This window comes from Mirounga leonina, unplaced genomic scaffold, assembly GCF_011800145.1.
Source record: "Mirounga leonina isolate KUSES-001 unplaced genomic scaffold, KU_Mleo_1.0 Mir_82, whole genome shotgun sequence".
In the NCBI taxonomy this organism is placed as follows: domain Eukaryota; kingdom Metazoa; phylum Chordata; class Mammalia; order Carnivora; family Phocidae; genus Mirounga; species Mirounga leonina.
The window spans coordinates 35,490,652-35,502,406 of NW_023270825.1; the positions used below are offsets into that span (position 1 = coordinate 35,490,652).

At 45.0% G+C, this 11,755-nt stretch overlaps 1 protein-coding gene across 2 annotated transcripts in view; it reads right to left on the reverse strand.

The window, feature by feature from the left end:
* The window catches only part of MTHFD1 (methylenetetrahydrofolate dehydrogenase, cyclohydrolase and formyltetrahydrofolate synthetase 1), a 65,509-nt gene that overhangs the window by 29,734 nt on the left and 24,020 nt on the right, over positions 1-11,755 (reverse strand). For both annotated transcript variants that reach the window (XM_034993172.1, XM_034993171.1), the window contains exons 5-12: positions 10,559-10,695; positions 10,315-10,415; positions 8,007-8,143; positions 7,035-7,146; positions 2,597-2,724; positions 1,888-1,985; positions 1,510-1,683; positions 753-889 (exon numbers count right to left, since the gene is read on the reverse strand). In XM_034993172.1, coding sequence (XP_034849063.1) covers positions 753-889; positions 1,510-1,683; positions 1,888-1,985; positions 2,597-2,724; positions 7,035-7,146; positions 8,007-8,143; positions 10,315-10,415; positions 10,559-10,695 — 1,024 coding nt within the window. The remainder of the gene's footprint in view (positions 1-752; positions 890-1,509; positions 1,684-1,887; positions 1,986-2,596; positions 2,725-7,034; positions 7,147-8,006; positions 8,144-10,314; positions 10,416-10,558; positions 10,696-11,755) is intronic.

Genomic DNA, 11,755 nt, shown 5'->3' on the forward strand with positions numbered 1-11,755 from the left:
GTCTGCTTCTCCCTCTGACCCTCCCCCCCTCATGCTCTCTCTCTCTCTCTCTCAAATAAATAAATAAAATCTTTAAAAAAATAATAATAATTTTAATTAAAAGAGCATACCGGCAGTACCTCAGTTATCAAAAACTAAAAGTGAAGAATGATTAGTGATGTCAAGTCTTCATGCAATCAGCAGAAACACTGTGCTGGTGGTCCTGGGAAAGCTCTTGAAATCGACATGGCTCTTAATAAGTGCCTTTGACTAAGTTACAAGTCCCAGTTGCTGCTACTGGGAAAATGGTGATACCAGTAACTATCTCATATCAGAAGATAATATGAAGTGCATGAACTGCTTAGCACAAAACACAGCACAAAGCATATACTCAATAAGGGTAGGCTTTTCTCATTCCCCAAAGGGTAAAACATCTGTAGCGTTTGTCTTTGTCTCAAGAAAGTCAGCATGATGAGCAGTAGCTATGATTACCTCTATTGTTACTGTGACAGTTGACTATTAGTCACATAAAAGCATCCCTAGCTATACAGTACCCGCCCCCCCTCCCCCCGGGAACCCCTGTGCAGTGTCAAATACTGACGGCAAGAGCTGGGATGATCTGATGAAAGCACATGATGGGGGGTTGCCAAGAGGCTATTCCTGGTGTCTAAATGAGGTGAAGGCCCCACAGGCACTCATGGGTCAAGTGGACTCGGGAGGACTGAAGGAGAAGCAGTGCCCTCTGGCCACCCAAATTCTAGTCCTGTTAATACCTTTTATTCCAAAGGTGGGGCCCTGAGAAGGCTGTCGCACACACGCAAAGACGTTCTGAGAAAGATGGGCACCAAGGGCCTGCACCAGCCCAATGGTGGTCGTGCTCTTCCCTTCTCCCAGGGGCGTTGGAGTGATCCTTCAAGATGAAAGCCGAAGAGGGACATTAGATTCATATGAGTTAAATTTATGCAAATCACTAAGTCAGACCTAACATCCTAGAGAATGACTCTTAATCTGAATGGTAACAAAGACTTGAAAAGAATCTTTCCCAAGAGCCTTAGTTGAAGTTTCCGAAAAATGGTCCATTTTTAAAAAGATTGCTGTACTTGAGCTCTTCTCACTGTGAGCAGAAAATACACTTTACCTTGAAGAGAAGCATTGCTATAATTTTACTATCTCAATTTAATCTCAAAAACTAGCTTTTGTATGTACCTCAGCCAAGCAGTAAAAATGAATGCTCAATATATCTACTGAATTAATGAATTTGGGGTTAAAAAAAAAAAGATCAGCTTTTAAAACGCAACTCTTTCACCTACTAGATGGATAACCTTGACAAATGTTCTCCTCTCCGAAGGGTTGTAATCTACTCTGAATTACCTCACAGGCATGCTCTAAGAATCAAATGAGACTAAACACATGTGAGAAAGCTAAAACCAAATGAAAGGAACCTTCACATATATATGGTGAGAGCAAATGCAACCTTTGGTAATGGCAATCAGGATGAAGGTTCGATTAGCAAAGGAAGAACCAGCCTACCCGGTCACCACCACGTATTTCCCGTTAGGTTGGTGCTTCAGGCGTTCCAGTGCAGACAGCAGAACCTTGGCTTTTGTCTCACCATACAATTCTACCTCCTCAGACAGCAGACCAATCTCCTGAGCCAGGCTGCCAATGGGCTTTGGCTTGCAAGATCGTGATATATCAATGTCACTTAAAAGAAATACAGAAAAAAAAAATACAGAAAACATGTATCAATCTTTAACTCACTGAATTTAATTAACCCCATCCTAGGAACGACCCTCCCTGACCCCGGATGGTGCTTCTGGAGAGGGGCATGCACATAGTTGCCATAGTATCCATCAGCTAAATACAGATAATCCACAAAGTTTTAAACCAGCAAAATTTTATTTTTACCTTGGAACAGGAACCTGGAGGTTAAGGTTGTTATACTGAATCATCCACTTTCCTGGCTTAAATTTCTCCAAGAAACGCTTTGCACTCTCTACTGTGCTCTAAACGAAATGTCACAAATGGAACTTCTATTAGAAGAAGTGATTATTTTAACCTCCACCTCAATTCCAAGTCCCAGGTCACTCCACTTTATCCACAAAATGAACAGCTTTATGATCCACCTATAAACATGCTTCAATCCTAAGCAAGAATCTACAAGCAGCTACAGAGCCCTGGGCTGCCTGCCTCACTCCCCTGCAGCTGATGTTTGTATTAAAAAGGGCAAGCAAGACAAAGCACACCTAGCAAAGTTGTGTGTTTGCACTTTGCTTTTTCTGAGGTTCTTCTACTCCAAAGTAAATTCGAATTGTTCCATCCTTACCTTCCCCTATTAGTATGACTGATTCTCTATCTCTGTTCTAACTGTCCCTTCTTTTTCTCCAACAGATTCACATCCTTACTTCTGAGTAAGTTTCTACTTGGGGAAAAAAGCAGTAACTTGAATCCCATCAGCTTTTTACAATTATTACAGAAACTTTTTTATGGAGGTCTAATTGACCTATAACGTTAGTTTCAGGTATACAACACAATGATTCAGTATCTATATATATTGCGAAGTGATCGCCATGCTAAATCCAGTTAACCTCCAGTAGAGAAACTTACTCACACGCACCTGCATTAGCATTGCCACCGTCATGGGCCCCACACCACCAGGAACAGGAGTGATGAAGCCTGCCCTCTCTTTGGCCTCATCATAGGCCACATCACCCACCACTTTTTTCCCATTTGGTTTTGTATCATCTGGTCAAGGGGGGGAAAAAATCAAAAAAAGGTCTCAGAATCGTAATTCTGGTGTTCATTTCCAAGTTAAGTGATCAATTATCATAGCTTGTGCCAAAAACTAAGTAGAGTTCAGAGTCCCATCAGGGCTCAAGCACTTATTTTACTTCAAAGCAATAAGATGACAGGTATTTGTTATTGTCGAGGTAGGAACTTATTTTACCTGCAAAAACTCACAAGATGCTTAAGGGGTTTTCAGAACCAGGAGAATCCTTTTGCACTAAGTGGCAAATAAAATACCAAGTGTTTTTTATTCTTAAAACCAACTACCCAGTATATAATGAGTGCCTTTTAAAATGTTAATTTGCCAAAGCCTACAAAGGAATTTTTTGGGAGCACAAAGCTCCGACTATGTCACAGCTGCCAGATACCGTTTCTACAGCAACTGTCAGCATTTTGTAAGCTCCATGTGTGAGCTGGAGGAACAATCCAACATCCAATTCCAGAGACAAGCAGCTACTTAAATGTATGCAAAAGGCAAAGAATATAATTACACTTCCCTTAAAAGGATACAAGAACAACTACAAATCTTACCAGCAAAGAATAGCTATTCAAGAGAACAAAACCCAGTGATGCATCACTGCTCACTCACACAAAGTACATCCTACACTTGGCTTCAGTGCACTTGCGGGAGGGGCTGGGGGACAGGCCCAGCCCTGCAGCTCTAAGGCTCCCAAGGCAGGATCTGGGAGGATCTTAGCCATTTCACCACTTCTCTTTGAGCGGATCACCACAACCAGAGAGCCAACTTTAGGGTGTAGCCAAAGAGTCAGACTTGAGAGACCGAAGTTCTAGGATCAGCTCTTCTACTAACTGCCAGTCCTCAGCCCCTGTGGGCTCCTTACTGATCGGAAGTCCAAAGATGACAAGAAGGACTGACACTATTTCACAAGCTTGCAGAGAATCAAGCGAGAGATCGTGCACATTCATGAAATTGAAAAAACATTCTCTAAACATAAAGGTTTCTCTTCCCATCCTAGATACAGAAGATGTTTTCTATATGTACTATAAGGAGCTGGTGAATACAGCTCCTTAGGGGTAGTGTCAGGTTTCTAGGTGATAAAGTAGCAAGCTATAGCCGGACATTTCCTCTCAGAATCCTGGAGTCATTTCAAAACGCCAAGGAGCTATGGTTAAGGGTCTGTCCTTTGTGCAGGTCTCAAGAGTCTAACACAGACATTAGCTTAAAATATGCTGCACCTCTCTTTATTCATGGTAGTGATTTTAGTTTCTCCACATACAGGAGACATATCAGTTACCGCACAACTAACTGCCGCATGAGAGGAGCTCAGTTCTGCTCCTTCAGCAAACACTATCCTGGTTGACTTGAGTGCCCTCTGGTACATGTCCAGTGTTTCATGGAAAGTATGATGTGGTCAATAGAAAAAGTGACCACTTCTCAATCTAAGTGTGTGGCTTCAGTAACCAATAAACATTTTGGTTTATCTACCCCAGCCCTAGAATTCCTCTTTCATTGGGAATTACAGGTATAAAGTCCAAGCACTGAGTTACAGACCAGTGGGTGCCCTGGAAGAACCAAAAACTGTTCTTTGCAAGTGTTCGCTTTCAAGGCATCATGTTCCATAACTGGACCACATCCCGAATGATATTTTGATTATTTAAATCATTTGCATGGTCCCTTCAGGGATAACATCCTAAGTCCTTTGCCAAATTTAGAATGAATTAAGGTATGTACTTTTTTTGGGGGGGGGGGTGGGAAGGAATACTTTTAAGATTCAAGTGCAGAGCAGGAGTACTGGCCTGAGAAACACGTGAAAGTGTTCTTCCTGCTTGGCTTACTAAAGATAATTGGAGGGGCACCTGGGTGGCTCAGTCGATTAAGTGTCTGCCTTCGGCTCAGGTCATGATCCCAGGGTCCTGGGATCAAGCCGCTCCACATCAGGCTCCCTGCTCAGCGGGGAGTCTGCTTCTCCCTCTCCTGTCTACTGTTCTGCCTATTTGTGCTCTCTCTCTATCAAATAAATAAATAAAATCTTTAAAAATAAATAAAGATAGGGCGCCTGGGTGGCTCAGTCGTTAAGTGTCTGCCTTCGGCTCAGGTCATGATCCCAAGGTCCTGGGATCGAGTCCCACATCGGGCTCCCTGCTCGGCGGGAGGCCTGCTTCTCCCTCTCCCACTCCCCCTGCTTGTGTTCCTGCTCTCGCAATCTCTCTCTCTGTGTCAAATAAATAAATAAAATCTTTAATAAATAAATAAATAAATAAAGATAATTGGAAGAGACAATAAAATCCAGCCTTATCGAAAGTTATTTACCTATATACCTCAGATCAATAAAAATACAGCTGACCAGATATTGATTTGGTCTTTTCATATTTCACCATCTAGGTAAAGAATAAATGTGAACAGGATGGTGAGTTTCATGTTTAAGTGAACGTTTTATACCTATTTGTAAGATTCAAGATTCCCACCCAGGCATTTTTCTTCCATCTCTCAAATCTAGTCCAAAAAAAAAAAAAAGCCAAAAGCAGAAATATGATACAGGAGATGTAAGGTTTTAAACAGAATGAGCCTGAATGTTATATCACAAGTACTCAAAGTGAGGAATTGTAGGAGAGCAATTTCTTTTATCACCCATTAGATAATTACAAGAAAATGAGTGATCAATTATGAGCTACTGTCTTAAAAGCATGGTAGAGAGAGTGGGAGGGAGGTTAAAACTGGTGAAGGCTTGACAGTGACTAATGTCCCTGGCAGCTTAGTGTCTATGCTCTGAATCTGAGACGGGAAGGGAGAAAAAACAATCTTCTCGCTCTAAGTCCTTTGACAATTCAACAGGTGCTGAGTGCCGGCAGTTACAAGGCAGGAAGCCAGACAGGCTAGTGCAGAGACCACGCCCCACAGGGAGGACAGTGCAGGACGCCACACACAATGAAAGAGACACCCAGTTCTCCAGGAGGGCGAGGCGGGAGAGAAGGAGATTCTCCCTTACTGAAGTGAAATCAGACCAAGTTTAGAAAGAAGAATGGGCATCCTGGGCAGAGAGAAGGTGGGAAGGAAGATCAAAGTCGAGCTTCATCTGACCATGTAGCCCAAGGCCTGCAGTGGTGTCCAATGCACAGAAACGGTGATCTAATTAAAGACTGTTCTTTTCTCAAATCTGCGAGGTAAAATTTCACTGTATCACCCCGTGAAATTTTATGTTTGAGAACTTCACGATGAAGGAACATCCTATTGCACTGAGGACTCAGGTGTAAATGCTGCAGAGGACAAACAAGGCATGTGAAGAGAAGGGCACGGGGTCCACTTTACAACCGTTCAAGACAGGGATTCACCAAGTGGTGTGAGAACAAAGGCCCAGAGGCGGCTGAAACTTGTGTGGGGCTAAGCCATTTGACAAGTAACGTGGGAGGACGACGCTCCACATCAAGACCCACGAACACAGCAAGAACATGCAGATGGCTGTGAGTGGGAGTCAGCAGGCGGTGGGAGACCAGTAAGCAGCTCACAGCCATGCATCCACCTGAGAGGGTAGTGCTCCCAGGGAACACCGGCAACAGAAGAAAGGAAAAACTTTATGATATTTAAAAACCGATCAGGGGCTCCTGGGTGGCTCAGTCGTTAAGCATCTGCCTTCGGCTCAGGTCATGATCCCAGGGTCCTGGGATCGAGTCCCGCATCGGGCTCCCTGCTCAACCAGGAGCCTGCTTCTGCCTCTCCCGCTCCCCCTGCTTGTGTTCCCTTTCTAGCTGTCTCTCTCTGTGTCAAATAAATAAATAATTAAAAACAAAAACAAAAAACCGATCCGATATAGGGACTGACTGGGAGGGAAGGATAATGGGCTGGCTTGCTCCCTACTGCCTAGGAGAGGCTGGGTCCAAAGTCTTCGTTGTAAAGCCCACCTAGAAGACTCCTGGCGAGGTGAGGCCCTCTCCTGGAATTACACAGCAGTCCGTAAAGATGACACTGTATTTTAAATCCAGCCCTTCTTTGTTAAAAACAAAGGCTGATCTGTACATGAAGGGAGAGTGAGAGATCTGCCTCTCCCACCCCCTCCTTGGACAAAGTCATTCCGGGAAAGGCCCAGTACAGTGGCTAAAATCCTGGGCTCTGCTGTTCCGCTGGTCACGATGCCGTCTACTAACTGTCTACACCACGGGCAAGACACCTGCTCTGATCTGAGCCTTAGCTCTTCCCACCAGAAAGGGGACAAGGGGTTCTCACATAGGCTTCCCTTAATGACCCAGACACCATTCTCTGCCCCCCCCCCCCCAACCTCCAGAAACGACCTTCGTTCTCCAGCAGCGCTCACCTGGGATATAATTGATCCCGCAGTCGATGACTATTGCCCCGGGTTTGATCCACTCCCCTTTCACCATTTCCGGCTGACCAGTCGCAACCACCAGGATGTCACCTTTATTTACCTAGGGAAAGAGGGTTTTGACTTCAGAAATGACACGGTAGAACATTAAAAAAAGAAAGAAACCTAGAAGTGGAAGAGAGTAAGCTTTGTATGAAACTGCTCCTTGCCATCAGCTATTCTGAGCGGGGCCGCACACCGACCCTGACAGCCCTGCCTGTGCTGTGCTTGTTCCTGCACAGGCCAAAACGCTCCGGGTCCGAGCCATCTTCCTGAGCGGGGAATGTGATGAAAGCACGCGGGGCGGGGATGGGCATGCGCTTGGAACCATAGGCCCGGCTCTGAATTATCACGCTGGGAGCCTGCCCCCTCTCCTAGGGACTGTGGGGACTAGCACTTCCCGCAGAACACTGCTTGGGGAGCATTAAAGAGAAGGTGCGCCATCAACACGGATAGGTACGTGGGCCCAGGAATCTGAGGCAGGGTCAAGAACAAGATGTGACAGATGTCACGGGACTGCTGTCCACATGCCCCCTCTGAAGCACCTGACCTCTGAGGCCACCACTGTATTACATATCCGCGATCTGGCTGCGGGGCTCCATCCCAGTTTCTGTATCGCTAGTCCCTATCTCCCACAAGGCAGGCCGCTACGGAGAGAATACGATCAGAACAAGAGCTACAGGACTTGGGCAAGTTTTGTAACCGAAATTGGTTTCTTTATCATGTAAGATAGACAAGAAACAAGAGATGGCAAGAGGCGTTCAGTGTGAAATATCGAATGAGGTAAAGTACATGGCAGTGTCTGGCACTTAAATGTTAGCTGTTCCCACTATGTGGGAAGACCTACCGCACACGTGGGCACACGCGCGCGCGCACACACACACACACACACACCCCTCTCCCATTGCACTCTGGACCCCTTACCTCCTCGCCTAGATTGGCAGTCTTGGAGTGGCAGGTGGTCACTGTGGCATGGTTCCACAGAAGCAAGTCATGCATGGGGGCACCGACTATCTTACTGCGCCCGACCACGACCGCGTGCCTTCCAGCGATCTGCACCCCTGAAAGAAGAGCCAGGGTGAGTTGAGAGTATTGGGAGAAGCCGCCCTCTTCACATGCCACCGAAATGGTAAAATTCAGAACAAGTGCACAAAAACGGGTTCTTAGCATCAACCAGAAATCTTCCTAAAAACATTCCTTCCTTGGGCGCCTGGGTGGCTCAGTTGGTTAAGCGACTGCCTTCGGCTCAGGTCATGATCCTGGAGTCCCTGGATCGAGTCCCACATTGGGCTCCCTGCTCGGCGGGGAGTCTGCTTCTCCCTCTGACCCTCCCCCCTCTCATGTGTTCTCTCTCATTCTCTCTCTCAAATAAATAAATAAAATCTTTAAAAAAAAAAAACAAAACATTCCTTCCTTGGCAATAATACTCTCAACTCTAGGATTTCAGTTACAAGTTGGGACTTGTACTGTGTCCTTCTTGCTGTGGGCTTTTGGGAGCAGCCTAAGCCAAGATCCATTCATTGAGTCATAGGAGAGTGGGAAGAAAACCTACACTCAAAGAAAAAAGAAACCCTGACATACGGCTAAACGGCCATATGGACGAAGACAGTAGATTTACTTACGTGGGAAAAGTAGTTATAACAAATAGCGTGCCTGTGCTGGGCTGGAGGAAAGCAAAGGACATTAGAGGAGTCTCAGTAAGTCTTTCTAGCTCTGTTAAGTTCATTTATGCAGTTCCTCATCTGCATTTCTCTTTTGGCACAGGGCCTGAGCCATAGGGTTATTTGCAGGGCAGTGATAAAGGGGAACTTTAAATGTAGCTGTAAGATTTCTTTTTGTCTACTCAGCATCCCTTCTTCTGGTACTATCACAATGTCCAATCTAGGACTGACATACTCTACTCAACAGAGATGGTTTGGGTGCTCACCCACATTTCCGCCCCGACCGATGAGATCTGCTCTGGGCCACCAAGGAGAGCTGAAGAAGGAGCCACCACACAGAAGCAAGCAGAGATAAGATCCTGAAGACTCCGCCTGAGCCCCTATACCCAGTCCTGCTGAAGTGAACTCTTGCTTAAGGCGGGTTGTGTTTATTTCAAATTTTTTTTAAGGTTTATTTATTCATGTGAGAGAGAGACCACGAGCAGGGGTAGGGGCAGAGGGAGAGGGAGAAAATCCCAAGGAGACCCCACACTGAGCATGGAGCCTGACACGGGGCTTGATCCCATGACCCTGAGATTATGAGCCTAGCAGAAACCAAGAGTTGGATGCTCAGCCGACTGAGCCACCCAGGCGCCCCAAGGCAGACTGTGTTCAAATTGTGCTTCTTGTATAACATCTTATTCAAAAAAGCTAAGCTTTTATATAATGTTAGTATGATGAACATCTAGAAGTCAAGCCCTCCAAGTGTGAAGTATTTAAAAGGTACCTTACTCTATACTTTTTAGGATTCAGCAAAGGACCTGAAGCTACGTTAGGGCAAATAGCTTCACTATTAATAAGTGGAAGCCTAGAGCTGCTGTGGCTCAGGGGATTTGCTCCTATCAAGTTGTAATTTGCTAAATATGCTAGAGCATAAATTTAGTTATAGGACTAAATGGTAATAACTGTCCCGAGGCTTATAACTAGACCTTTTCTTCCAACCACAGAAAACTTTCATTTACACTGGCCAACACTTTCCACTTAAAACTTCTGATCCACTTCCTTTAAATAGGACACATTTCCTTGTAAAAAATAACCTCTGCAAAAAAATGTTCATGATGAAATTAAAATACCAAGATGTTGACTAGGTAATGGGGTAGCATGGCCAACTGTTCAAGAGATCTGTTTCCAGCCATCTGTCGAGTCCTCAAACTATTATGGAGTCTCAGGGCCCATTTTGGGGGTTGGGACTTTTCCCTTTATCTGAATCCTTATTATTTGGTAAGTTACTTTTTCATAAAAAAATAAATTTCTTTGAACTCAAGTAACCCTGAGTTCAAATCTTGCCTCTGCTACTTCTTGGACAAGTTCTGCATCTCTCTGAGACTGTTTTCTCAAGCTGTTGAGCAATAATAGTACCTAGTTCCTAGAGCTGTTGGGAAAATTGAGAATTTAGGTAAAGCTCCCAGTTGACAGGTCCTTGTGCCAATCAAGTCCCTTTATTTAGGGCCCACAGGGTACCTCCTCTTTGCCTCCACGTGTCTAAACCAGGCCCAAGAAATGGTGCTTTGTTTTCATCCCCTTGTTTTCACCTGTCTCTTTGATGAGTGCCAAGCATCCTTTAGGCGTACAAGGGATGAAACAGTCATTTAGGTCACCTCTTGCAAGTTTTCCAGCATTGATGCTAGTTAACCTAAAACAATGAGAGCAATGAAGGGGGAAATGAAGTAATTAGATGTCTTTACCGTAATCTTTAGAAGCACATATGGTTTGTTCCCAAAACAGAAATACAGTCAGAATCACGCAACGTGACACAGAGAGCCCAGGCACACTCACCCATCCACATCCTTTCCGGGTATGATCGCATTGACCACTGCGTCAGTGTTAATGGGGTTCTCTGCATCTAAAGGCAGCTGTACTATGAAACCATGTACGGTGAGGTCTTCATTCAATGATGTAACGTACTTTAACACCTAAAGGTAACACCGCACACAATTTGAAGAATACACAGAAACCAAAAAGACGGGGAAAACACTTTTCAGTCGCTCTATCTTCCCCCGGGAGTTTAACTGTAGTCCTCTTAGAATGTACCTCCCCTTGAACCCGAGAGCAGCTCTGACACCAAATGTCATCTTCAGTGTCTGGTAAGAAATTCATCGAAGAGCTAATAAGAACTTCAACAGTAATACCCATGTTACTCACGCGAGTCAAGATTTCCGGGATGACAGGAATGTTCTATCGTGCGCACTTTGCCATACAGTAGTGGTGAATGAATACTTGAAACGTGGCGAGCACAACCAAGGAACCGAGTTCTACATTGCATTTCCTTTTAATTGAATGGCCGCAGGGGGCTAGTAGCTACCCCACTGGACGGCACAGATGTAGGACATCTGCATGACCTCAGAAAGTTCTTTTCCTCGCCTGTTCCTTCCCGGTTACTCCCTCCACCCTCGGGAAACCACAGTTCTGACTTTAATCACTGATGATTTGTTTGGCCTATTCTTGAACATCATAGAAATGGAATACATATTTGGGTTTTTTTTTTTTTTCCCCGACTCCATATTTGTTTTTTTTTTTGTTTTTTTTAAAGATTTTATTTATTTGACAGAGAGAGACACAGCGAGAGAGGGAACACAAGCAAGGGGAGTGGGAGAGGGAGAAGCAGGCTCCCCGCAGAGCAGGGAGCCCGATGCGGGACTCAATCCCGGGACTCCAGGATCATGACCTGAGCCGAAGGCAGTCGCTTAACCAACTGAGCCACCCAGGCGCCCCTCTTAAGAGTGTTTTTTGAGTGACTGCTTTCCATGTGTTAAAAAAATCAGGTAATAGCTATGATCTTAAAAATCAGAATTTTATTTTTTTTTAAATTTTTTTTTTTTTAAGATTTTTATTTATTTATTCATGAGAGACAGAGAGAGAGAGAGGCAGAGGGAGAAGCAGGCTCCCAAGGAGCAGGGAGCCTGATGCGGGGCTCGATCCCAGGACCCTGGGATCATGACCTGAGCCGAAGGCAGTCGCTTAACCAACTGAGCC